At 44.9% G+C, this 27,606-nt stretch overlaps 2 protein-coding genes across 7 annotated transcripts in view; one reads left to right on the forward strand and one right to left on the reverse strand.

Annotated features, from left to right (window-relative positions):
- LOC136841658 (piggyBac transposable element-derived protein 4-like) overlaps positions 1–2,596 on the reverse strand; it is a 459,099-nt gene extending 456,503 nt beyond the window's left edge. For 3 of the 4 annotated variants that reach the window (XM_067108815.1, XM_067108809.1, XM_067108805.1), the window contains exon 1: positions 2,349–2,596. The gene's annotated coding sequence lies outside the window, so the exon portion shown is untranslated. The remainder of the gene's footprint in view (positions 1–2,348) is intronic. The other variant, XM_067108811.1, reaches the window with a different exon arrangement.
- Positions 2,597–14,385: 11,789 nt separating this feature from the next.
- The window catches only part of LOC136841649 (uncharacterized), a 79,867-nt gene continuing 66,646 nt past the window's right edge, over positions 14,386–27,606 (forward strand). For 2 of the 3 annotated variants that reach the window (XM_067108776.1, XM_067108777.1), the window contains exons 1-2: positions 14,386–14,526; positions 18,241–18,406. In XM_067108776.1, the coding sequence (XP_066964877.1) occupies positions 18,248–18,406 (159 nt within the window). In that variant the 5' untranslated portion in view covers positions 14,386–14,526; positions 18,241–18,247. Of the gene's footprint in view, positions 14,527–18,240; positions 18,407–27,606 lie in introns of those variants that run through there. The other variant, XM_067108779.1, reaches the window with a different exon arrangement.

Raw genomic sequence — 27,606 nt, forward strand, 5'->3', positions numbered from 1 at the left:
ATAAACTACATTGATTAAATGAAAATGTAGCCTACAAGAAAGTCTCGTGAGGAGGTCCCGCAAGTTCCAGTGTTTTCTATATTCTTAGTTTAATTGTGATTAACTGCATTCACAACATTCTATATCAGTGACAGTTTTTTGCCTCAGTTCAGGACTTTATATATATATATATATATATATATATATATATATATATATATATATATTCTTCTTCTTTCTTTCTTCCTTTCTTTTTGACTGAACGTGTGATCTATAACAAGTTTGGAGTGGTAGATGAAAACGTGTCAATTACTACTGGTCACAGGAGGAAAAGGCCCTCCATAGTCTCACTGATAAGTCATTTGAAACAGCTTGTGTAATGATTAAGCGACAACATCGAATGACTAAGACACTAGCTGAATAGCTTTATTCCTTTCTTCTTCGTTAGGCTTCTTCTGTGGATGTAATCAAATCTAAACTTTTTTAAACTTCATATAGAAAAAAAAGTTAATATTCATGGAAGGATATTTGGCACACTACTTCTGAATAAAATGGCTGACATCTTAGGGACTCAAGCGCAGAGGAAACTTTGACCTAAGCCAGAATAATGGCAAAGAGAGAGAACTGGTACGAAATTACCATTACTAAGCAGTGCGTATGTTTTTTATCTTTCCCAAGCCCAGATAGGAGGGTTGAAGTCAGGAAGGGCATCCGCCCGTGAAACATTTGTCAAACAAATTATGAGACGAGCCGTTAAATGAGCGTTGCAAACACCTGTAAAAGGCTCATTAAAAACAGCAACCCCAGCTATGGATCCAGCTGAGATCAAGGACGTGGTACGAAATTACTCTTTCTCATTAACGTGTATACGCTTGTGTCTTCTTACAACTGAGAAGTTGGCCATTGTATAACACAATAGTTCGCAGAGCCTTGTGAACCATACCAAAATATACATCGTCACTTATCCCCAAGATCCCCAACTTCTAGGTGAATCTTGTAATTTGGAATAGGCACTGCACTCTGCTGTAAGTGTAAATAACTTGCAAGTTGAAATCCAAGAAGAGCAACTCCTTAAGCGTAAGAAACAACAAGGGTGCCTGCTTATTCCTTACGCAGACAGTTGTTGATCGCTGAAAACACCGGGGAGCTTTTCCCCCTTATCTATCAGAAATCGATACATTTATTAATATCCATTGACGCCTCTCGGATTTCGTTGGTATAATATTCGGTTTTCCTCTTTATCAAGTAGTTGCAACTATTCTTAACAATTCTGAATTTTCTATGCAGTCTTTAAACTTGGTAAATTGTCCCCCTTTGCGTTTTTCCCTCTTTCAGATTCAGTCTTACCACTCAACCAGATGATCTTGTCTTAACTGTTATATATTTTCCATTAACGGACACACATATGATAGAATAGATTACAGAATTTAGGCAGAAATCCAAGGCGCTGAAAGGGAAATTGACAGGAAAAAGATTTGAAAGGTGTAACAGGAGGAAAACCTCGCAGTTGCATTAAGAATTTTTTTTAGAGAGGGTGGAAAGTCAGATGAAAGAAAGGGGATATGAACGGAGGTAAAGTAAAAAAAAAAAAAAAATAAGGAAAGTTGCAGCTAGGGGCCGAAGGAACGCTGCAGAAACCTTGAATTAATGCCTACAGTGCACCACGTGAGGTGCACTGACGGCACTAGCCCCTACGGGGGAATCAATTTTAAACATTCATTAGAAAATCCACACGTCTGCTCTTGATAAATTAAAGTTGATAAAGCTACAAGGAATGCTTATGAAGCCTGCAGAGAACAAAAGTTGCAACTCTTCCCTCCCTCCCTCCCTCCCAACCCGCTTCCGCCTACCCTTTCTCGGCAAACGCTTAGCGCAGCATTTGGTAGTCGATGGTAAATGAGTTCACGGTACAACGCTTAGAATGGGTCCTGTTTTTAAATAACGCTTGTGAATCTTTTAAAATTATTTGACTTGTATTACGCTTACTGCACGAAGTGACAATTGTCAACCATTTCAAAAAAGAGAAGAAAAATGTCAATACGATGCCACAAGGCAGTCTTCTTATACTTAATGAAATTATTTATCATAAATTAGGTCTTTTAGAATTCCATATAAAGATGTAGACATAGGCATACACCATTTTAAAAACTACAATACACATAAAAAAACCACAAACAATTTTACAACCCGACAAAATAGTCAGAAATTTTGTGAGGTCCTTGCACACTTTGGGCTGTAGTTTGTTAAGCTTATGGCTTTATCCGATACTAAATACAGTATGATAGTACTGATGTCAAACTTGCTTTCATACAGGCTAATGATATACGTACATTAAAATGAAAAATGTGAAAACAAAGTGTGGGTCTTACCTGATATTCTAAAGTATGGGATACAAATTAAGTGTTTGAATTTATTTAAAAAAAATGAATTTCAGTTTATAACTTAATTTAGCCATGCACCTCACTTTTGATGCTTAAGCGTCCTCCTTACGGCCATGTTTTTCGAATTACGTAAATGTTAATGTAAGGAGCACTGGCTGCATCCTACACTACGGAACGGAAAAGCACCGCGCTGACGTGTCTTTCACATCCCTCTGTCGCTATAGCTGAAGGTTCACTGCCAGGGTCTGAAAGCGCAGCGCAGAGTAGATGATAAGAGCCTGTCTCCAGTAAATTCGTACTAAATATCAGGTTCAAGAATCTCGCCCTCGCCTCGCGCCGCCCGCTGGCTCATACGCTGGGTTTTGCCTGGCAGCATGCACGTTTCTACATCAACTACAGAATTTTTAATGATTGCTGTCGCTCGTTCGATACCACATAATTGCTTTTAGTGTGCCCATACCCTATAAGGATCACCGTAACCACCATAAAGGCTCTTTTATTTACTCTCATAACAAAATTTATGATCGCCGTATTTTTAAGAGGCGCGAAAGAAACGAGCAGGAAAAAGTTACTGCTGATTTATTGAAGGATGGATGGATTTAGATTCAGCCAGCCTTGTGCTGGCACGGGCTCTTGCTATTCAGCAGCCCGTAACTGAAGATTGAGATTCTGCAGAGTAAGGTAACTTAAAACTTCATGTAAGTTCAATTCCTGGTGCGGACATGCTGATACCATTCGGTCCAATCTAACCACTGGGCCAGAAATGAAAGGCTGTAGTGGGAGAGAAAGTGTTATAGCAGCAAGTCCCAGTAAGTAGGAGGGGCTGGGAAGGAAGGGAGGAGTTGTGTGTTGCAGAGAAAGGATGGAATTTATTGATTTGTTGTTGATGTCTTAGAGCCAACAGTTCATGTTGGCACGGGCCTTTCCCTTGTTTGGCCCGTAGGTGATCTGAAAAATTCAGAAGGTCATTTGTTATAGGAAATTTGAAAGAGATTTTGTAGTAGAGACAGTTGTGGATGGAGGAAGGATGATGGTTGTTGTGGGAGGGGGCCATCATGTCACGGATAGTAGTAGTTTGAAAATGTAAGACCTTTGAAAACAGAGAAACATTGCAGGTGGGGTTGTCCAACCCTTTAAACCCTAGAGTCCCTGCGGAGTATTCTTAGTGGTAGAGTAGTTCAGTTGGAATAAGACAGAGATGATGTGTGTAGGGCCTTACGGTGAGGGGATGGGATGAGTTGAGATGAGTTTCAGAAGGTCACATTACCTCGGTGGAGGTAGGTCTGTGAGCAATTGCCTATAAGTTTCGATATTCTCAACAATTGCTTTTACAAGTGTGGCTGCTGTGTGCATAATGTCTTGTGCGTTTTCCTCTGCTTGTAAGTTACTCCTTAGTTGTCTTGTCTCCCTGCACTCAAGTAGATAGTGCAGGAGAGCCTGTTGAGGTGTCTCTTCACAATGCTCGCATGGTCTTGCGCCGTCTTCCATGATCTTCCAGCAGGCTTTGTATCCCAGTCTGAGTCTGTGGATATATACCGCTAGATGTCTTGGTGTGAACCTGTCGGTGGGGGGTGGTACCAGATCTGTGGCCCACTTGTACCATTTGGCAGAGGGTGAGTTGCTTCCTAGCTTCCTATCCAGCTGTGTAGTTCCTTGTTCATGTTTTCCTTGAGCTGTGGCTTTATCTGGTTTTTGATCTGCTGAAGCGCAGGCTGTATGTGCACCTGTACACTAATTATGTCTGGTGCTTTTGGCTAGTTCGTCTGCCTTCTCATTCCCTGTTATTCCTATATGACTAGGAATCCAGTTGAGAGTCACAGGTCTGCCTCTTTCTGTGTGCTGATATAACGGTTTATATAGCGGCGGACTGACATCACGCCGAGGAGTAAAATGAGAACCAGGGTGACCTGAGGTCAATAACATTTGACAATAAATACATTGAACAAATACACTCTGAGTTACAAAATGGTAAATAATGAAGTTGAATACATTCTGATACCTGAGCAAAAGAAACATATAACGTACAAGTTGGTAACACGTAAATATTTACATAAATCAGTTTAAATGATTGGGTATGGCTTGAGGTTATTTGGGGCCTCTGCCCCTCATCGTGAGACATTATCTCCCAATACTCAACTTTCTCACGGGAGAGAGCGCGTTCTTCCTTCAATCGTTTATTTCCTCTCACAAAAAAATTCAAAATTCAAACAGCTTGGGAGAACGTAACAGGTTCCACAGTTCTTTTTATAATTCCCAGTTCAATCAAAAATTCACAATAACGGTACAAACAAGATACAAAACACAATTGGTACATCAATTTACAACTTCAATATAAAAATAGCAAGAAACTCTGAAAAGAACGGGCATAAATACGACACAGCACAGGGAATGGGGAACTTCAAAAGGCGTCACCCTCATAAAGGGGGCAAAACAATAATTGTTTTACAACACAAACACATATATACCTGATTAAACACACTCCACAATTGTCATATAAGTAAAATTTAGCAATACTCAGTAAAGCTTAAATTTCACATGATACAATGTAAACAAACAGGGAGCGTTCTTTTAGACGCTAAACGTACATTTTAACAAACGTAAACACAAGATCGAGAGTATTCTTTTGGACAAAAAAAAAAACATACATTTAACATGGCTGAATCTGCATGCCCGTTATCCCAGGAGCGGCAATCCTGGGAGCGGAAAAGAAAACGGGTCGCAACTACAGAAAACCCGCTTAGCAGGGACTTTACATATTCTTGGTCCGTGGGCGAATCCTGTTGATCAGTTAAATAGGATGCTCGGGGAGCTCGAATCCATGCTAGCACTAGAGCGCCATGATCTAAAGTCAACAACGAGAGAGAGAGAGAGAGAGAGAGCACCGGAGCATTTTAAAAGAAGATTAGTCACTGCATAAAAAGCAGCAATAGCGTAGCCAGGAGCGGGCACAGGGGCCACGTGCTCCCCCTTATGGTCTGAGTTACTAAATGACAGATATAGGAAATAAAATAAAAAGAGAGAGAGAGAGAGAAGAGAGAGAGAGAGAGAGAGAGAGAGAGAGAGAGAGAGAGAGAGAGAGAGAGAGAGAGATCATAGGGAAAAGAGCAAAAGATTAACGGGATAAACCAAACAGATAATCAACCCAAATCACAAAACATTAACCTGAGAGAGAGAGAGAGAGAGAGAGAGAGAGAGAGAGAGAGAGAGAGAGAGAGAGAGAGAGAGAGAGAGATGGCAAACTCACTTAGGGGAAAATAGATACTTAATGCAGATTGGGCTTATTAAGTTAAAACGTGGAGAGTCGCATAACATGATCTTGAAGCAGCAAGATATCATCTCATTAACTGTTTGTCTATATACTCGTGCTGACATTTGACCTTAGTATCGGTAATCCATTAACCAAGAAAATAAACTTTGATATTGCTTTTAGCCATACCTCTCTCTCTCTCTCTCTCTCTCTCTCTCTCTCTCTCTCTCCTCTCTCTCTCTCTCTCTCTCTCTCTCTCTCTCCATGTATGTTATGGTAAATTGGTAATTCAATAGTCAGTTCGTTTGTGAATAATGAGGTTAAGTCATCATAGATGCTTTTGGAAGTTTTGAATTACATATAGGCTACTGAATTAATAATGTGGGAACGAGGTGGAAAAGCAGCTTGGCCCATGAAAGACCTTCCTGCCAGTGCTGCTTTTAAGGCATGTACACAACTGCGTAATGTTAAGCAGCTTTTGCAGTTGCTAGCAACTATACCTATGACGACCTGATGTGTGGAGCGCTCATTATCAGCACTACGGAGAATAAAAACGGACATAACATCTACAATGAGTGAGGAGCGGTTGGCACTTATGGAGGTTCATAATGATGTTACGATAGATGTGGATATAGTGATTGATGATTTTGCTAGGCATAAGAATCGTCATCTTCTGATTTAAGTGATGTCTTCATTGTTTTATTTTCAGTATTTTGCAGACTGAAAGTCCAGATTTGCCATTGTTCAGCTACTGTTTGTATTCCTCTCGTCTGTTGTGATCAGATACAGCATTATTTGCATGATGAGTAAGAGGGCACAATACAGAAGAAAAAATAAATAAAATACTGTAGAAGGTTTTTTTATTCCTTGTTCTGCTCAAAAAATGTGTGGGTAATAAGTGCCTGTATACTGAGATATGGAAATGATGTGTAATGAGATATTATCTTTGACCTTAAGGGAAAATAGCAAAAACTATTATTATTATTCCACCAGATGAAAGATGAAGCACTTAATACTGGTTCTTGGATATGTCAAAAATATACATTTCATGTGATCAAAATACTGCGCTCACCTGGTTTATCTTCCACAAAATTGACAACCCCGCCCCCATCACCGTACTAAAATCTTAGCTACGCCCATGAAAACATGAACAGTAAAAAGGTTTGGTGATTCTAAATTCCACATAACTTATACGTCATATCATTATGATTTAATGCGTGAGGTTCAAGGAAGGTCAGAATTCTTTATTGTTGCTGTTGTTTCAGATTTAGCTGGCCTTGTGCCAGCATGGGCTCTTGCTCCTAGAGCAGCCTGTAATCTTTATTGTTCACAACAGGTAGTTATAATGCGGAAAGCGGACGGAAAGGTAGCGGGCGACCTGCGCCCCCCCTCCCCCTGCGTCCGTACAGAATTGTGTTTGTTGAAAGACATAAAATGACATATACAGAGCATTACAGAACATGTACAAGGCATATATATATATATATATATATATATATATATATATATATATATATATATATATATATATATATATATATATATATATATATATATATATCGGAGAATAGGCCGTAGAATGATACATATAATGAGATACGTAAAGAATCTAAAACAATAACAAGTGACAAATATGACATGATTACGACATGATTAATGTGCACTTGTAGAGCAAAACACAAGGAACGGAGAGACGGTTTGACGCCCTTACAAGTGAATGGTGCCATTTAACCTCTTTTATATTTAATGAATTTATTTTCTTTTCTTTTATCATTAATAATACTATCAATTTAAGGAAACCCCGGACTCTTTTGAATGTGGGCATAAGTCAAGCGCTTGTAAATCTCAACACCAGGATGATAAGGTACAGAAAATAGAAGACATGAGAATATAAGTAAAAAAATTAAAATGGGAATGAAGGATAAAATAAGTGATGAGATTGAAAAGGCAGAGAAGAGGAAAGAAATGAAGACGCGAAGGGTCGTAGGTTTCAACAATATAATCATTATATTAAAGAACTTGAAGCAAAGGATTCTGTTATTATGCAGAAAGTCAGGTTTGATACGTTGGGCAAACTTCAAAAGGAAATAGAAGGACGGTGTATGCGATAATGAAGAGTCGAAAAAGACAACACCGAACAGTGAAGAATCCTAAAAAATAAAGGATCAGGTTATAGCTTAGAGACTATGAAATCCGCTTAACACAAAATTGGGAGAATACGTATAGTAGCAATGCATGTAGAGAAGTGCGTAAGCCTGTAAGGTGTCAAAGAAACGAGCAGGTAAAAGTTACTGCTACTTTATTACAGATCCAGGCAGCTTATATTGCGGCCGACTGACGCCGGGCCGCGAGAGACAATGGAATTGACTGTGACCTGAGGTCGAAACAATAAACAATAATATGCAGTGAACGAGTACAAATTACAATACAAAACATACAGAGCTACAGTATGGATACAGTCTTGATGCCTGTGAATGAAGAAACATGTGATATACAATGTGTGACATTCGTATAAATACCATAAAGTAAAAATGATTAAAAATGCGTGACCTGGCACGTTTTAGGCGTGACTAATTGAGCTTGAAGAAAATGGGAAGTCACCAAAGAAAACAAGCTCAGCGGAGACTTAATTAATGGCGCCGCCGAAACACTATCCTGGCGCCGATGTGGTGACTTTACAAATACTCCCCCCCCAAGACGAGGGACGCGTCTGACTAATCCCTGTATCTGCTGGGACGCTGAAGGGTGCCGCGGCTCCTTGAAGATAACGGAGGGGCCTCCCGCCTGTGAGGCTGCTGGTTGGGCGGTCCCTTCCTGGGGCGGCCGCGCCTGCGGGGGTGAGTGCGTGCTGGAGTGCGGTTGGGCGGAAGGGGTGCTGCGTCGCTGCCGGGACTCTCCGACAGGAAGGCGGGCTTTAGCCGGTCTATGGAAACCCAGTCGTTCTTGCCTGGGAGTGCCAGCTGGAACGCCTTGCTGTTCCGCTCCAGCACGCGGAAGGGTCCCCTGTAGGGCTTAGTTAGTGGTGGACGGACGGCGTCGACTCTGACGAAGACGTGGGTGGCGGATGACAGCTGTGGCGGCATGAAGGTGGTTGCTTTGTCGATGTATGAGCGCCTGCAAGGGGCGAACTTGCCGGCCACGTCGCGGAGCCTCTGCAGTGATGGGGATTGGCGTTCATCCGTCACGAGCTCTCCCGGCACCACGAGGGGTTCCCCAGGTTTGTTCAGCTGCGGATGGGGTGCCGTCGGCTCTGGGGCGGTCCTCAACCCGAGGAGGACCCACGGCAGCTGATGTTTCCAGTCCTCGGCGGTGCAGCGGGCCATGAGGGATGACTTTAGGGACCTGTGGAACCGTTCGACCAGGCCGTTGGCCGCTGGGTTGTACGCTGTGGTGGTGTGGTGCGTGGTTCCCAGCAGTTGAGCCAGGGCAGACCACAACTCGGAGAGGAAAGCGGGGCCCTGTCGGTTGTGATGTGGTCCGGGCGCGCCGGCGGCTAACCCAACTGGAGAGCAGGGCCTCAGCGCGCACGCCGCTGGCAGTGGCTTCTTGCATGGGTGTGGCCGGGCCACCTTTGTCGAACGGTCTACCACCGTCAGGGAGGTATCTGGATCCGCCTGATGGGGAAGGGCCCGACGACGTCGATGTGGATGTGGCAGCGGCGCCCTGGCTGTGGGAACTCACCTACCCCCGACTGCGTGTGACGACCCACTTTACTGGTCTGGCACTGCAGGCACTGTTTTGCCCAGGCTGTGGCGTCCTTTTGCACCCGTGCCAGACGAACTTTTTGAAAGCAGTTTGGCCGTGGTCCTGCCGGAGGTGTGAGAGGCCGTGAATTATGTCGAATACCTGGCGGCGGCGTGAGGCTGGAACCAAAGGGCGGGGCTGGCCTGTGCTGATGTCACAGAGCAGGCTGGGGCCTCCGGGGCGAGGTCACGTCCCGCCACTTGAGGGATGTGATGGCGGTGCGGTATGCTGGGGTTTCTGGGTCAGCGGCCTGTTCTCTGGCAAGGTCCTGGTAATCTACACCAAGCTGCACTGCGTTCAACTCGACTCTGGAGAGGGCGTCTGCTACGGATTTTTCTTGCCGGGAGGTACCTGACGGAACAGGTAAATTCGGCTATGGCTGAGAGGTGGCGCTGCTGTCTGGAAGACCATGCGTCCCCCTGCTTCGTGAAGGCGTGAACCAGTGGCTGGTGGTCTGTGAAGATTGTGAAGGGCGTCCCCTCCAGGAGGAACTTGAAGTGCCGAACTGCGCGGTACATCGCGCAGAGTTCCCTGTCGAAGGTGCTGTAGCGGGTCTCTGCGGGACTGAACTTCTTGCTGAAGAAGGCGATGGGCTGGGGGGCGCCGTTGATGATTTGCTCCAGAACAGCACCGCAGGCGACGTTACTGGCGTCTGTTGTCAGCTGGAGGGGAGCCTTGGGATCCTGGTGTGCCAAGGCGGTTGCCTTGGTGAGGGCGGCCTTCGTCAGGGAAAAGGCCTGCTGCTGGCTGGGTCCCCAAGACAGGGACTTCGGTTGACCTTTAGGACTTCCGTCAGGGCCGTGGTGTGCGCGATCCCGGGATGAACCGCCTGTAGAAGTTTACCATCCCAAGGAACTCCTGGACGGCCTTGATGGAGGTGGGTGTCGGGAACTTGGCCACGGCTGCCACTTTCGATGTAAGAGGGCGGACGCCTGTCGGAGACACCTCGTGACCCAGGAATTCTGCTTTCTGGACGCCGAAGGTACACTTGTCAAACGGACGACGAGGCCGTTCTCTTGGAGGCGCTGGAGGACTGCTTTGATGTGTCTCTGGTGTTCGCTGTGAGACCTGGAAAATATGAGAATGTCGTCGACGTAGCAGACGCAGAATTTTAGGTCCCCAGGATGCTGTCCATGAGCCGCTGGAAGGTGGCCCCGGCGTTCCTCAGCCCGAAGGTGGAGAAGGCGAACACATAGGACCCGAAGGGCGTGATGATGGCTGTCTTTGGTATGTCCTCTGGCGCAACAGGTACCTGGAAATAAGATTTAAGAAGGTCCAATTTAGTGAATATTTTGGCCCGTGAAAGGAGGCCGTGAGGTCTTGCATGTTGGGTAGAGGGTAGTGGTCGGGCTCTGTTGCAATGTTGAGCCGCCTGTAGTCGCCGCAGGGTCTCCAGGAGCCGTCCGGTTTCTGCACCATGTGGAGGGGGAGGCCCATGGACTGGAGGCTTTCCTGCAGATGCCCATCTGTTCCATCTCCGCGAATGCTTTTTCGCCTCCTGAAGGCGCTGAGGGGGAAGCCTGCAGAACTTCGCATGTGTCGGGGGCCCTTTAGTCACTATATGGTGGTATATGCCGTGCTTGGCTGGGGGCCCGGGGACTTGGCGGCTCGGGCTTAAATACCTCAGGGAACTCCGACAGTAGGTGTGCGTGCTGGTGGGGGCGACGGCGCTGATGGTGGGTCTGGGTCCCGCCGTTAACGGAAAGACCGGCAGGAGTCGGTATTGAGGAGGCGCTTGCGCCCCACGTCGACTAGCAGGCCGAAGTGCGCCAGAAAATCGGCCCCCAGGAGTGGGGTTCCACGTCCGCGACGATGAAGTCCCAGGAGTAACTCTGGCCAAGGATGGAGATCGACAGGAGCCTGGTGCCGTAGGAGAGGATGGGGTTCCGTTGGCGGCCGTCAGGAAAGCGGCCGGGTCTGGTGTCTGGTTGCGGTCCTCTGGATGCTGGGAAGACCGATTTAAAGGTTCCTGTGTCGACCAGCATCATCCTGCCGGAGACGGTGTCGCGGACGTAAAAACCTACTGTTTTTGAGGCCCTGGGTTCTTCGGCTGCCATGGCGGCCTGTCCTGCTGGCCGCCGCCACCTCCGTTTTTTGAACGGTTGAACGAGCAGGGCGGCAGGCAGTTTCGGGCGTCCTTTCCGAACCACTTGTGGTAGCGACAGAAACCCGGGGACCTCCATCTGCTGTGGTTCGGTGGACGTCTGTTGGCGATGGCGTTGACGGGCTGCTCTACGTCCTCTTCAGGCTGGACGGAGCTGACCGGCTGTGTGGCCGGTTTTAGCCGCTGTGAAGCCTTGACGGAGTCTGTGAGGTGTTGCGCCGTCTCTATGAGGTCCTCGACAGGCATGGTGTAGGGGTGGCGATCTGGTTGCGTGCCTCCGGGAGGAGTTGGCTAAGGTAGATTTCCGTGTGAAGCTTATCTCCTGCCGCTTGTTTGTGCCACCCAAGTCTGGTATTGACAGGAGATCTACGACCATGCCCCAAAGCGTCTCTCTTGAATTGAGGTTGTGGCGTGGATTTATGGCAAGGTCGATAGCACGGGCGGCCCGCTTCGGCGATGGGCAGGAGCAAGCTTCGAGGAGGAACTTTTTGTCTTGCTGTATGTGAGGGTGTGTGTTTGGTACTCGCGAGATGAGTTTTCTGTACACGTCCTCCGGAAGGGCGTTGAGCACTGTGTCGGCCTGTAGGATTTCGTCCGTGAGGTCCGCGATTCTGAAGTGGCTCTCCACCCTGCGCAGCCACGTCGATGGGTTCCCCTGCGAACGGGGCGGCAGCTTTACGGTGAGGGCGCCCGCGATTGTGTTGCCCGGCCGTCGTGTGTTCGGGCGCTGGTGTGGAGTTGCGGGAGGGCCTCGATGCGCGGGGCGGGCGCGGCTGTGATGGGAGGTAGGTAAACCTCCGAGTCCGCGGGTCCGCGTTTAACTGCATGAAGGAGGGGATATCGCGTCCATGCTCGCTCCCTTTGACCCCTTACTGGAGTGGGGTATTTCGCGTCAGTCACGCGCACTTTCGTCGCGCCGTGTGGTTCCGCTAGTGACGCTGGTGGGGTATGCCGACGAGAGTCAGCACGCTCAAACGCTGGTTACAGCGCCGTGTTTAGGCCGCTAAGAGCGTTTTGGAGAAATCCTGGAGCCAAGACTGAGTCGCGCGTGTGAGTCCGCTTAATGGCCCGGATACCAATCGGGGTCACCACTGTAAGGCGTCAAAGAAACGAGCAGGTAAAAGTTACTGCTACTTTATTACAGATCCAGGCAGCTTATATTGCGGCCGACTGACGCCGGGCCGCGAGAGACAATGGAATTGACTGTGACCTGAGGTCGAAACAATAAACAATAATATGCAGTGAACGAGTACAAATTACAATACAAAACATACAGAGCTACAGTATGGATACAGTCTTGATGCCTGTGAATGAAGAAACATGTGATATACAATGTGTGACATTCGTATAAATACCATAAAGTAAAAATGATTAAAAATGCGTGACCTGGCACGTTTTAGGCGTGACTAATTGAGCTTGAAGAAAATGGGAAGTCACCAAAGAAAACAAGCTCAGCGGAGACTTAATTAATGGCGCCGCCGAAACACTATCCTGGCGCCGATGTGGTGACTTTACAAGCCTGGGAAGTGCTGGTTGTGAAAGCTACTAACTCAGTAACAGCAACAAGCAAAGGGAAGGAAAAAAAATAAAGTAGAAACGTGTTAAGTTGTTAAGTGTCAGTAAAAATTTGGTTGAGAAGTATCTTGCTAATTTCCAGAAATAAAAATTAAGTAGTAACACTATAATTATATGGGGTATATTGGACGAGGGCGTAAGATTTGAAGGGCACAGCAGAGAAGTGTTGGTTCAAAAAGAATTGTTTCAAGCAAATAGTTTTTTTTTTTTTTTTTTTTTTTAGAAATAATACTCAAATAAGCGAGTTGCAAAATGGAAAGTAAAATCTTCCAAATGAAAGAAACATAGAATAACATGTGAAACCAGAGTCGTATAAACGAAGAGATAGCTAACCGAAAGTAAAAGCTAGAAAATCCGTTCTAAGTTATGCAGCTGTCCAAATAAGTTCTTCACTCAAGTACGTAGTGTGTCCGGAACTGTGTTTGTGGAGTGAATACTAGGGAACCAGTAATTTGCATAGTAAACACATTTACGAGTTAATATCTGTTACGCATATATAATAATATAATAATAATTCAAATATGACGGTAGTTGCATATACTACTCGGATGAATGAAACTGTAGTCGAATGAGAAATCGCAGTACCAAAACGAACTTCAGTTTTTCATCTTTATTTGGTATCTATTGTTACCACGATTCGTACATATGTCCATCGCCAGGTTCTGTAAGAAATACATTTATACTAAGTAAAAAGAACGCTATCATATATACAGTATTGGCTTTGACCTAAATTCGAAAAAATAACAAATGAGATTAAATTAGAACACCATCCGGCTGAGGTCGGAGTAACGTTGTCTGTATTCAAACTGGGCTTAGTTCCTCTATTTAAAATACCTCAAATAATTTTGGCTCCTTTTCAGTCCCATACTAAAATCAGAATGGTTAAAATTAATGTTGCAAAAGCCGTGAGAGCGGTCTTCACAAGGGAACACTGTCACGGCTATTACAAATTTCATCTTCCTAATTTTCGTATATCACGTTATGCACCGTTTGAAACCGAGCTAAGATTAGTAAAGTTAAGGATGCCTCTTGATAACCTTATAATTAAAATACATATAAGAATTTATTAATAGTACTATAGACTTGACAATTTTATTGTTTACTATAAGAAATTTTAAAAAGAGCAGTTTTAAGCATTAGAACTCAGAGATATGATCGCTGTAACTGTCTGATTGTGTTCAAAACGACTTTGTATTTCCTTAGTAATATCATGAAAGGTAACGTACGAATAACAACGCCAGTTTATCACATAAAAAGCACTTATTAATACGGGAGATGTTGGTGAAATAAAGTTACACTGGAGATATTACCCCTGGTCTTTTTTTGGCCTAAAAGGACCCTTCAGACGAACACCATTTTTGGAATACCATTCATGTTTACAGCAGTAGACACCAGCACCTCCAGACGTAATGACCTGTCAAATTTCTAAATAAAAGTGTGGCCGCGTGATGGATTATTTCTCTATTTGGACTTATTGTTGCTGACACAAACAACAGGTAGAGGCATTTTTAGATTCCATATTTTACAAAGTGTCTTTGTGAGTGACTTGTTATCCAAGTGATAGGCCAGCGTTTATTAGGATAAGATACGTTAGGCTATGCTAGGGAAGCCTAGGCTGGTCCCAGCGCTATCTTACCCTTTATCATTTCCTTTCAGTTGGCAAGAATTGTGAACTTGGCCATATTATAGGACAAAGGTAACAGTTTTACTGCTCAGTACTAGTGACAGTTGTGGGAGTGCGGTGAGAAAGGTGTCTCGCGGAGAGGTAGCCCCTGAAAGGGACGGACTAGCCTACCTTTAGCCCTCTACGAAAGTGTCATGCAAAAGGATCCAGACTAACCTGCCGTAGCCTAATTTTTCTGTTTCTTTCCATTTATTATCATGAAGTGTTTAATCAAATGTTCTCTTTATGGTGTTAGACGTGTGCGATAGACCTAATATGCTCCTTAATCTTTTTCTGAGAGGACTTTCTGGTAATTAAATTGGTAATTCTAAGTACTATTTCCGTGCTTGTTTTTACCTTGGAAACTCCACTCAACAGTAAAGAGGGACTGTGGGAATTCGAGGTTTTGGGTGGGGGAGAACAGAAATGGAGTGGACATGTTTATGTTGGGGAGGCGCCCTCTGGAGGGGAAAAACAAGAGGGAGCCACTTGCCAACAGGAGGGAGTTAAATGCATTTCGCCGTGTTTAGTACTGGCATCAGGGGGATAGAATGTCCCTTCGCCGTGTTTAGTACTGGCCCTGGGTGGTACCCATACATTAACAAGTTATCGCAGTTGCTGGATTGGATATGAACCATTCCAAACTGACGTACCCGTTCTCTGTCTTGTGTAGATGGCGTATGGAAGCCCCTTGTTGGATGGACTTCAGGGGTTAATTACATTTGTGCAACAAAAATTGAAGATAAATGTATAATTAGCAACCAAAAAACTGTAGAAAAAGTCAAGTTAGAAGGAAGTCGCCGCCGCGGAGCTACTACTTAGATCTACCATTAAATTTTTCGTTGGCCCTAGTCTTCATCCATGCCTTTTCTTTATGATTTTCGTGGACTTTCCAGTGGTCTCTCTACTCTTACTGGTATATCACTCACTTTAGTTGACCAACTGCTCCTCTCACCGTCTGTTTTTGCCAAACCATCTCGCACTTTGAGACCTGACTGGGCTAGCTTGTTTTCGGTCCCTTAGAGGCATCATGCTGCAATATCATCTACACTTAAATGTAAAAATCTAGTACAAATGTAAAATATAGCCTTCCTGGTAGATTTTGATGTGATTTGTATGAATTTGACATTGTTTTCCACCAGAAGTGTGGTAAACCCATAACAATGTCCTTGAAGCCTTGACAATACTGTAATGGAGGACCATTGTGTGAAATGAAGATTTCTGTGTGTGGAGTACAAAAACTAGTGGAAAGCAGGGATGTATTTAAGTCTAATGTAACTTGAGGCGCTGGGTCCTACTTGACCTTGGGCTGGGCGGGCAAACTATCTAATCTGACCTAGGCTACCATAATTAAAGAAACATTTGGTGTAGGCCTATTGCTTCTTGTTTTACTTTGTCAGTTTGTTGTCCTCCTTGTTCCTTCCTCATAAAACTTACTCTGACTGTAAGACTGTGGATTCTTATTTTGGTCTCGAGTTAATGGTAGACTTAGAGGTAGTATAATGGGTTAACCAAAAATTTTCACAAGAAACAAATGCCAAATTTGTCAAATCATATAGAAAATTATTGGAAAAACCCTACTTCACATTGAGGATCACTACCAACCTCAGTCATCTTTGTTTTCAGAACCTGTACGTATCCAAATATATTCTTGTCTAGTCATGAAAATCACACCAAAAATAGTAGAAAAACCCTGGCTTATTTCATATTCCAATTCATCTACCTCTTAAGACAAAGTTGTTCCTGTGGAAATACAAACCATCATATTTTACAGTTAGGTAAAGACATTTTGCTGTGCTCCTTCTGACTATTAAGTTAGACTTAGGTGGATTTCCACCATTTATTACTCCACTGTAGAGGAAAATTTATGACTATTGGGAAGTTTTGGTAGAGGAAGTAGCCTTTAAGTGTTAACCTGCCACTTCCTCTTCGCCACTGAACACCTCCCTGCTCCTCTTCAGAGTACAGCCTCTTCTTGCATGGATGGATGGGTTTGTATGGGAGGTAGGGGATCAATACTGTACACCTATCTTTATTATGTTACTGCTACATCTGCTGTTGCTGCAATCGATTGGAGTTCAAGTAGTTGAGCTTTCTCTGGATGCTCCAGGGCAATGACTGCAGTACTGCTACTACATCAGAGACAAGTGAGACAAAGAGGAGCCCAAGATGGCCTCTCATGAGAAATCCCATAGGACTTCCTCTGAGCACGCTTTCCCATTCTCTTGGAGGCAGCAATGTTTAGCCAACGAAAGGTGACCAGTTAGCTGTTGGCTGTATTGCACAGGCCTCACCGAGCATGCTTAGTACCATTTCCAGCCCCACTGGCTATGCTGAGCACTCTCAGCACCCTGGATGTTACAGATGAATATATCAGGGAGCAATCTGAATTTTGTACAAGTGATACAGTGTAGTTGATTTTCAGATCAACCCACTACTGTATATTTGTATTTACCCTGTAGGGGGTAGTGCTGTCAGTGCACCTCATGTAGTACACTGTAGACATTACTGTACTTAAGGTTCTTTGCAGCATCCCTTCAGCTCCTAGCTGCAGCCCCTTTTCATTCCTTTTACTGTACCTCCATTCATATTCTCATCCATCTTTCTTTCCACCCTCTCCTAACAATTGATTCATTGTGCAACTGCGAGGTTTTCCTCCTGTTACACCTCTCAAACCTGTTTACTGTCAATTTCCGTTTCAGTGCTGAATGATCTCATAGGTCCCAGCTCTCCTTAGGCCCGGTGGTGGCAGCTCAACAAGTGGTGTGAAAGATATGATCTTTTAGCTCCGTTCGCATTCGTTGAGTGTCTCCTCCTTAGCATCACCTGGGTCCGGCATGTGATGTTCACGGGATAGGACCATCTGGCTCCATTTGAACGTAGAGCTCCCATGTTCCACCACATCACTTTTAAGAGTGAGTATTATTCTTTTAAAAATGTTTTATTTTTGGTGGTTAGTTTCAGTTGCCTTGCTTGTGTATGGAGAGATCTTCCTCCCTCCTCTTTTTGAGCCTCCTGTCACATGATTTTGTGATATTTGTATCGGTGTCGGAACAAATGACAGATTCAACAATAATTTGTATTTTTCTGAACACAAATGCACACCATCATGTGAGTTTTTAATTTCCCACCTCATGCCTCCCCTCTTTCCCGATCTCTCTCTCATGCATCACGGGCAAAATATCACGGTTCCCTCCGGCTATCCACAAATTGGAGGATGCTGGTCCTGTGGGCCTCTTTTATAGCGAGTGCTACTCTTTAAAAGCGAGTCTACCATAGCCATCTGCACACGCACCCCTAAGGATACAACTGTCACATGATGATGTGGGTTTGTATGTTAAGAAAAATGCAAATTACTGTTGAATTTGTCATTTTTGGCCTAAATTCTATATTCTATTCTATTTCACTATATATGTGATGTGGGTTCTCTCCTCTCCTCCCATCTGAGGTACTGTGAAGTAATTTATTTGTATTTGTAATTTGAGTACTCTATTATGTTATATTGATATTTTTATATTATTACTGTACTGTTGTGGATTTTTTTTAGGTGGGCAATGGATGGGTACAAGATAATCAGAAAACTTGGCACTGGATCATATGGCTGTGCCCATCTGGCACTACACATTCCCACTGATGCAAAATGTGTTATCAAAGAAATCAAAATCTCTCACATGTCATCAAAAGAATTAGAAGAAGCTAGACGAGAAGTGGAGGTAATATTCGCATATTTTTCATGTATGTTGTAATGTTATAACAAATTCTGTGATAAATTTTATACTCTTACACTAGTTTCTAGATATATACATATTAGAGTATGGTAAGAAACAATTTAAATCTTGTAGAATTTAATTTGTTCCGACATGATATACAAACTGTTGGTCCTTTACATTAGGAATTACTTTCAGTGTAGGCAGGAAACGGCTGTTAAACTCTTGAGCAAGGTGGTTAGGCAGTAACTATCGCCAGGTATGTGGGAATACCCGCCTGCCCGAATGTAAACATTCCAGTTTGCTTTCAGCCGTTGTGCGTTGCAGATGTGTTTCGGATCTCTCCGCCTGACTGTCGTTAAGCTCTTATTATCCCAGTGGGATCTTAATGCATTTTTCTGTACAGTATATACTAGGTGTGTTTGATATTTATTAATACAAACCCACGATTTGAGATAACCTTGCATAGCTGTCATTCCCCTGCGCTGTGTCTTGGGTTTGACGGCCAGGGGCGTATTTAAAGGAGCATAACCGAGTGGTAATGCTTCTCTTCCAGTAGCCCTTTATTTAGATCCTGAAGGCATTCCCCTGTACAATCAGAAATATTAGATTGGGACGTAATATCTTCGCTCCCCTACATTGATCGGGACGTAAGAGTTCGCTTCCTTTCTTGGGCTCCCACCCTCCGTGTACAAGGGCATGACTACTTCCTTCCTACTTGTGCTGAGTTTTGTTTTCGCCTCCTGCACTTAGAGAGTTGTGGGGCAGGTGGGAGGTTGCGGCCGTCGTCTGTAAGTTACACTTCCACGGCGCCTATGGTGGCCTCCCCTCCGTCCTTTTCTCTCCCCGTAGGTTCTTCCTTATCTCTCTTTTGGTAGAGATCTCTCTCCTTTGCCCTCTTCACTCGTTCGTCGGGCGAAGACCGCGAGGGGGCGGCCGGCAGGGCAACCTCTTCTTGGGTACCTCCTCTCGCTGCGTAGGGCAGTTCCCGTTGTAGCGAGAAGAGTTTCCCTCTCTAATCATCTTTGCTTTTTCTTTCAGGTTGACAGTGAGCATCTCAGACACAGCAGGAGTTGGCTGGATATCTCAGGGGATATCTCGCATGAAGGAGTCCCAGCGTTCATTTAGTGTTGCTTCGAGATCGACCACAATACCTGGCTGGATGACATAGTTCCACGTTGGGATCCTTCCAACTCTGTTCCCTCCGATGTGGATCGATGGCTGTCATTGCTGGCCTTCATGTATGCTGTGGCAATGCCTCTGGTATACCTGTGGTCCATCTGCTCTTACTGTTCCCTGTGTTATGCTCCTATTAACTCGACGACAGTCTCTGGGTGGTTCTTCCTGGTCTCATGCAGCCGTCCTGATCGTTCCTGTCACTGCTGGTGACTTTCATGTGATGTTTCTGGCCGTTGCAGTAGCTCCTGCCTTCCGAACCGCTTCCATAGCTCCTGCATCGACTGTGCTGATCGTGCTTGCTGCTTCTCCTGGTGGTCGTGCCCGGGGCCACTTCCGTTGTGTTCGTGCCAGCTGCCCTGGAGGTTATGATGTCCACCATCCTGTAGAAGATGTCAGCGTGAAGGTGAAGGATGTCGCCTTGTGGAAGTGACGTTCCTGGCCGTTGCAGTAGCTCTTGCCTTCCGAACCGCTGCCATAGCTCCTGCATCGGCTGTCCTGATCATGCTTGCTGCTTCTCCTGGTGTTCGTGCCAGGGGCCGCTTCCGTTGTGTTCCTGCCAGCTGCCCCAAAGGTTACGATGTCCGCTATCCTGTAGAAGGTGTTGGAGCGAAGGTGAAGGAAGTCATCCTGTGGAAATTGACGTTCCTGGCCGTTACAGTAGGTCCTGCCTTCCGAACCACTGCCGTAGCTCCTGCATCAGCTGTCCTGATCATGCCTGCTGCTTCTCCTGGTGGTGGTGTCCTGGGCTGCTTCCGTTGTGTACCTGCCTGACTGCCCTGGAGGTTACCATGTTTCGTGTCCACCATCCTGTAGAAGATGTCGGAGTGGAGGTGAAGGAAGTTGCCCTGTGGAAGTAGCCGCTGTCTTCTTCATCTTATCTTCGATTTCATCTTCTGCTGCTTCTTCCCTTCCCCTCCTGAGGTCCAAGGGGGTCCCGGGAATTGAACAGACTGACGTCGGCTGAAAGAGAGGAAGGCTGCTTCTTCCCCTTGATGCGCTTGGACGTCTAGGGACTGCCTCCTTCCAAGGAGGCAGTGGGTCTCTCGTTGGCTCGCTGGGTTTTGTGTTTCGGGAGCCACAGGCGTGCAGACCTCGGTTTGCGATCCCGTTCCCAGTCCTAGAGGTTCGCGAGCTGCTCCGAGTGCTCGAGATTCTATGGAATATTGAGTATCCTGATCTGGTCTGGAGAGTATTTCCTTGGCCCAGTTTGCGAGCAGTGCGAGAGAAAGGGCCGAGGCACCCAGGCATCTCAGCTCTTCCTGCCAGCACCACAAACGCTCCCCGAGTGCTTGCCAGTGCTCGGTCGGGTTCCCAGCCTGGTGTATCGATCCTGTCGGTTTGAACACCAGAAGAAGCAGGGAAGAGATTCCCTTTGGGAGTCCTGCGGGACTTCTAAGAGTCTTAGAAGTCTGCGTCTAAGACTGGTTCTGTGCCAGGCTCTTTATATCTCTTAGGAAACTGAAAGCAGCCGCTCCCGATTTTTGGGAGTCTCGTGGGTAGCTTGAATCCTATGAATCACGAGCGCTCTCCAACAAGAGGCACAGGACAAGAGAAAGTGGCGAGACACCCAGGTGTCTGGGTGCTGATATGCCAGGTGTCTCGATACTGCCCACCAGCTGCTTCGGTAGCTCAGCCAGGTTTCATACTTGTCTTGAACCTTAGGGTTCAAGTATGCAGGATAGCAGACACAGAATTCCCCCTTGAACCCTCTTCTCAAGGGGCCTCGGCCTCGAAGAAGTTTAGAGTTTGGGAAACTAGCAATAGTTCACGGGAGACGAGTTCTGCCCTGTCCAGTTCCGATTGTGTTCGCGCTATCGGCTCAGCTCGGCCCCTGGCCACCCTTACGAGACTGGCTCGGCTTGGCTCGCTTTGCTTGCTCACCCCGCCGAGCTCTTGGTCACGCCAGCAAGACTGGCTCGGCTCGGCTCGGCTCACCCCGCCTGCCTCCGGTCCACCGCATACCTCCCAGTTTGGATCGCATTTTCCTGATCAGCTCGGCTCGGCTCAACCCCACTTGGTTTTTTCTGAATTGGGTTCTCGGCTCTGTTTGAGTGAACTTTTTGCTCTTCCCAGGAAAGCGCTTTGCCACGACACAAGCGCTCTTCTTCCTCTACGTAGCAGTAATATCCTTCAGTTGATTATCACTCACGGCCTGCCTCTCCTGCAGGTCTTACTGGCAGGACAGGTAGGGGTACTAATTCTCCTCACCTGTTCTCTTTTCCTCTCGGTTGTTCCGAGAGGTATGAGACGGACAGAGAGAGCTCTTCGGAGTTCGGCTTCCTAGCGTGCTTTAGGTGTCGATCCCCTGATTGTCTCATAGTACAACCAGGTAGCCGAGGAGGGTTTCATGGGATCTGTCAAGGCTCCCTCCAAGGGGAGAGGTACAGGAGTTTCACACTTCAGAAACAGCGAGGGTCTTCCTCTTCAAGTTGCGATTGCCCTCATTTTTCAGAGAACTTCACTCCAATTCGTCAGCACGAGGATCCCCGGGACAGGACCGTGACTCCCCCAATGAATAATCTTCATCACTCGCAACCCTTGCAGTTCCTGAGGGGCCGAGAGTGTCAGGGGCCACCGCAGTCCTTGCTTCCGAGAGCATTCTTGACCAGATGAATTCTTTTCTTCGGAGAAGGAGTTCATTCAGGTCGAGACACCAAGCTTCCCCCCTGCCTTGACAGAATACGAATTCTTCTTGCCTTGGAGGGTCTGGCCGACTGCAGTTCTGTGGGTAATTCTGGTGCGAAGGAGAAGGACTTTGTCCCAATTCGGATCTCCGGTTTCGTAAGTCCCGAGTTGGCTCGACCCTTAGGAATGAACCTTACTTAGTTGTGCCTTTCTCTTGCAGAGATTTGCCAGATACCTCGGTAATCAAGGTCCATATCAGGTCACTGCCTTGTCCTTTGGATAATGACCAAGACCTTTGGGTCTTAGTCATCTCGACTCAACCTCGAGTTCATGCCAGCCCCCACCCCCCCTCAACTCCTAAGAAGTCCCAGGCTTCGATAGAAGACTGCAGAACATAGCCCTCTCCTACCCTTCTAGAAAAGTGCGCATGACTGTGTCTCTTTCCACCCTCTTTCCCATAAGGGAGGAGGGAAGAAAGTATCGACCAGGAAGAAGTTCTCCTGCTGCAGATTCCTGGATGAAATGATACTTATCAAGTCTCTGGAGCTGGCAGCAACATTACCGAAACCTGGGAATGGATTCCTTAAGGAGAAGTATCTATTTCCCTTAGGTCTCGGCAATTCTTTTCATCCTGCTTTCTCTCCCGTGCTCCCAATTCGGGAAATGCCAGCCCAACTAGAGCTAATTGTCTCGGTATCCAGCCTATTTTGTATGAGTCACGTTTCCTCGCTCATGTGAAAAGGTCCAGTATCTGACATTTGATCTTGCAGTTCCTACACTCCGATCAATATTTCAGAGACTCGGGTACTCCTCCTCTCTCTTTCGACCAGGAGAGTACCCCAGGTGTACAGAACTCCAGTCAGTTCAGGAGACCCACTCAGATTCCTCCCTCCAACCAGTGAGTCTTCCTGATGTAAAGGACCTATGGTTTGTATATTGTGACAGAACACATCACAATTTTTTAAAGTAAATTGTATTTTTCCTAATTATATAAACCTGAGGTCCTTTACATTACATATTATGCCCTCCTCATGCCACCCGTCAATCTGAACCTGGACCAAAAGGGAAACTGGAATGTTTACATCCGGGCAGGCAGGTATTCCTGCCTACCTGGCGGTAGTTACTGCCTAACCACCTTGCTCAAGAGTTTAACGGCCGTTTCCAGCCTACGCTGAAAGTAATTCCTAATGCAAAGGACCTCAGGTTTGTATAATTAGGAAAAATACAGTTTACTTTCAAAAATTGTGATTTTATGCATATTAGAACTAAATTTTTATTAAATTCTCTCGCTTTAAAGACATTAAAGAGATCAATTTTAATAATAGAATTAGTATTTGGAGACTTACCGTTGGAGATAGCTTATATCTTTGTGCCGATAGGCGAGTCGACAGTCAAACAGAAGACAAGATTGAATGGCTGCCTGGATGATTGTCTAGTACAGCTGTTCTTCACTAGATGTGTTTAGAATGTTTTAGCTCCTGTCAAAGTTCTCTTAGTTGTGGGGAGGTTGGACAGGGTCTACTTTAATAGTAGGTAAGTATCCAAATAATAAATTTTATTATAAAAATTTATATTATTTGGGATAAATCTTACCTACTGTTAAAGAAAGCTGACTCCAAAATTGAGTAGAGGATGGTGGGCAGTGCAGCTAGACAAAATCCACTGAGCCAGTCGAGCTGAAGGTTTCTTGCTGGAAACCCAAAACATTCTTACCAGATCAAGAATCCTTTCTGGATCTTACTGCTGCCAGAAGTTGGATTCCATTCAGGGAGCAAGGCTCTCCTATGTGTACAGCAAAGAGCATCCTTGGGGAGAAAACCTCTTCAGTTCAGCCAGAATAAAACAGAAGAGGTGTGAAGGGACCCCTGTACCTGGGTCCAAAAGCCATGAGTCGGCTAAAATTAAATACCTTTGTGTTATACAGGTACGCTCCTATATAATATACAGTATGTACCTTCATGCTCTGCAAAATACCAAAAGCCAAAATTTGAAACAAAGAGCCCAAAGATTGCTTTTTGTTCGGTTCAGGAAAAGACTTTACCCGCTACTAGTAGTTGACTAAGGGCTTTACTGTTTTACAATGCGATTCCGCATACTTAAAGTATTGAGTGGCAAAAACCGAATTGCAATTCTGCTGCGCTGTATTAATGACATCCTCAAGCAATAAATTGTTATACAACTAAATGAAGTCAGAACCTCTCTCACATTATGAATGTTTACCTTCCATGAAGGTAAAAGGCATGGAGCTAGTTCTCATGAACGAACCTAATCAAATATGTCACAGAGAACCTCATGTACGCTGACAAAGATAATCTTGGTTTTAAAACCACAGAGCAATAGGTTAACTTTGCCTCTTCCAGGCTTAACCTTTGAGAAAGACATTCCAGGTTTCTAAAACCACAAAACAAAAGGTTAACTTGGACTCTCCAGGCTTAACCTTTGACAAAGACATTCCAGGTTTCTGAAACGACAGGATGAAAGGTTAACTTTGCCTCTTCCAGGCTTAACCTTTGACAAAGATGTTCTAGGTTTTCTAAAACACAAAATAAAAGGTTAAATTTGCCCCCGCCAGGTTTAACTTATCTAAGTAAATTTCAATTGCTCTAACAGGACAGAGAAGTGTTTCCCCACCAAAGAGGTTAAAGTGGAATTTTTAAAGTTCTCAGAAAAACTTACCCTTAACATCATTCTTAGCTCTAAGGTAAAAAGATAAAATAGCATTCCCTTTACAAGACCTGCTTGCAATAAACTTACTCTTTTAAATGCCAATATTGCTAACTGCTTGCAATAAACTTACTCTTTTAAATGCCAATATTGCTAACAAAAATGTTTCACAGTAAATACTTCAATGGAACTCATTCCAATGGCTCCAAAGGATCCACAGATAAAATTTTAGTACTGCATCTGAATTCCAGAGAGAGATTGATTCTGAGTTGTAGGGGCTTCAGTCTCAGCTGATTTCAACACCTTAAGGTGCTGATCATTAGCCAGACCCAATTGCACATTATCCAAAACTAAGGAAAACATAGAATGATAACCTTGAATGTAGACAGTGAAAAACTTTTACGAAAAGAAAATGGAGAAACTCTCATGTCTACAGTTGTACAGGTGCTGAAAATTCCTCAAGAATGGCACCACTGCTTCTGATACATGGCCACGGTTGTTGTACACTTGATTAGGGATAGGATCTGTGATACCTTTGAAAGTCCCCTTACTGGGAGGAAACAGTTGAGCATCTCCAGGCGATTAAGTGTGAGATGTGGAAGTTAGTGGAAATGTATGGAATTTGGTAGTTTGAGTCAATTTCTCCTTAACGGAAGAATATGAGAGACATCTACCAAGAGAGCTAGAAAGTCAAAAAATCATTTCTTGTGATGCTGCTAGGGCTCTACAGGTTTCACTGAGCAATTCTTGAGCTTGAAATGTGTTTAATACTTTCCTTAGATTAGATAAAGGGGGGAAGGCATATGAGTGAACCAGGCCAAACTTGATGAAATGCATCCCTTGCTTGACCCTGAGGGCCCACAAAGGAGAAGTAGTAGACTGGTAATTTTTGTTCATCCGTACACTAATAAGTCCACATTTGAGCACTCCTCTAATTCCAGAGCGATTGTTGAGCTGGATGTAATGACCACACTGTAGGTAGGTTTGTCCTTCCTGAATCCTCAATCGCCAAAAACAGTGTCCTTCTGCAGAATGAAGTATTGCACCAATATTTTATTGTTCATTTTCACCCAAGGAAGCAGTCTTTCCACTATGTCTTAGTTTCTGACCAGCGATAAACCTACTAGGAATCTCACTTGGTCTCTCCACCACCCTGACAACTCTGTAAGGTTTACCAGGTGTGGTGTTGACCATTCTATGGTGTATTGTTAGTCAGTGTAATAACACTTGTCATAACTCTTCGCTTTGTGTTAAAAGACAAAGCAAGAAAACAAAACCTGGATGTAGATTTAAGAATAAAACTTGTCAACTCTTGGTTTTGGTGTCCCTCCTACAGAATCTGGTGACATTGATGGTCTGGATTTACTTGAAAGTTTAATGAACATTTGCTGTAAGTTGCAGTCTGTTATGCTGAGACTGTAATTGTGCCTGATTATTCTGACAAATTCTGCAGAGAGGCCTTGTTTCCTAACAAAGAAAGCCATTACCATGTAGGAGGCTTCTCTAAGGGCTAAAATTCTTTGAGAAGCAGGAAGTGCGTATTTGTCTTTTGACAGCAAAGCCTGCAAATTGCAAAAGTATACCTTCATCACCAGATAAGAATGTACAGCTACTGAGGACGAGTTAGGGAAGTTGACTAAAAATCATAATGCGCAGAGACAGAGCCAGGTGCGGCAACAGATCCTTGGCCTCTGGAATACCAGTGACAGAGTTGGCTAACTTGAACCACTTGACTCAGTAGAAAAGAATTTTTGCTCCTGAAAATGACACCATCTGCATATGGGCAACAAATTCCTTATGAATACTTGAGACACTGTACACGAGCTGAAACAAAGCACCTTGAACAGCAATACCATCCCTGCAGATACACATCAAAGGAACTGGTTCAACTGAGGATGTATTGGTATGAGAAAACTGCATCTTGCATGTCCACAGAAACATCCAATCTTCCTTTTGGACAGTCACTAAAACCATGCTGGAAAAAGCCAAAAAAGAATGGGAACAGACACATAAAGTTGTTAAGTCTTGATATTCTAACACTTGATATGTCAGGTTGCTTATGGCACTAGGAAAAAGTCGAAGGTAAAATCCCAGTGAATTACCGACACTGCCTCCATCGCATTCCCTCTAATTACAACCTCCAACTGAAGAACGAGATACTTCTACTGGAGAAGACGCAAAGGAATGGCTATAGGAGAATAAGCCAGTGAAGGGGAAACCCAAAAGGAATCATAACACTCCTTCAGTACCTCCATCACTTTGAGGTTCTGCTCCTAAGCCTCTCCAACTAAGCCAGAAGGCCTGCAATTGGCCTCTTACCAGAACATGAGGGCTGAACAGATCCTTGAAAGGTTAAAAATATGACTTATACCAATATCCCCCTTATTGCCTTAAAGGGAGTCAAGCTTAGAAGGTGACCTGAAGGAGAATCCAAAACAGCTGCCGTCTCCTATGCAGAATAAGCCTTTTATGGCAGATAGGAGCATAAATTTTATCACTTCTTCCAAACCGAGTTAGTATAAGCATGAGAACATTCACCTACAGCATCAGAAACAGGTTTGGCCATACAAGTCAAAAACTCTAACATTTTTCCTCACTAAAATCCCACTGGCGCCACAAACACTGAAATCTGGCACCACGAACTCCCTAAGTTGGCATCACAAATTTCCTAAGCTGGCACCACAAACTCCCTAAGTTGGCACCACAGACTCCCTATGCTGGCACCACAAACACACTTA

The sequence above is a fragment of the Macrobrachium rosenbergii genome, chromosome 9, assembly GCF_040412425.1.
Source record: "Macrobrachium rosenbergii isolate ZJJX-2024 chromosome 9, ASM4041242v1, whole genome shotgun sequence".
Lineage (NCBI taxonomy): Eukaryota > Metazoa > Arthropoda > Malacostraca > Decapoda > Palaemonidae > Macrobrachium > Macrobrachium rosenbergii.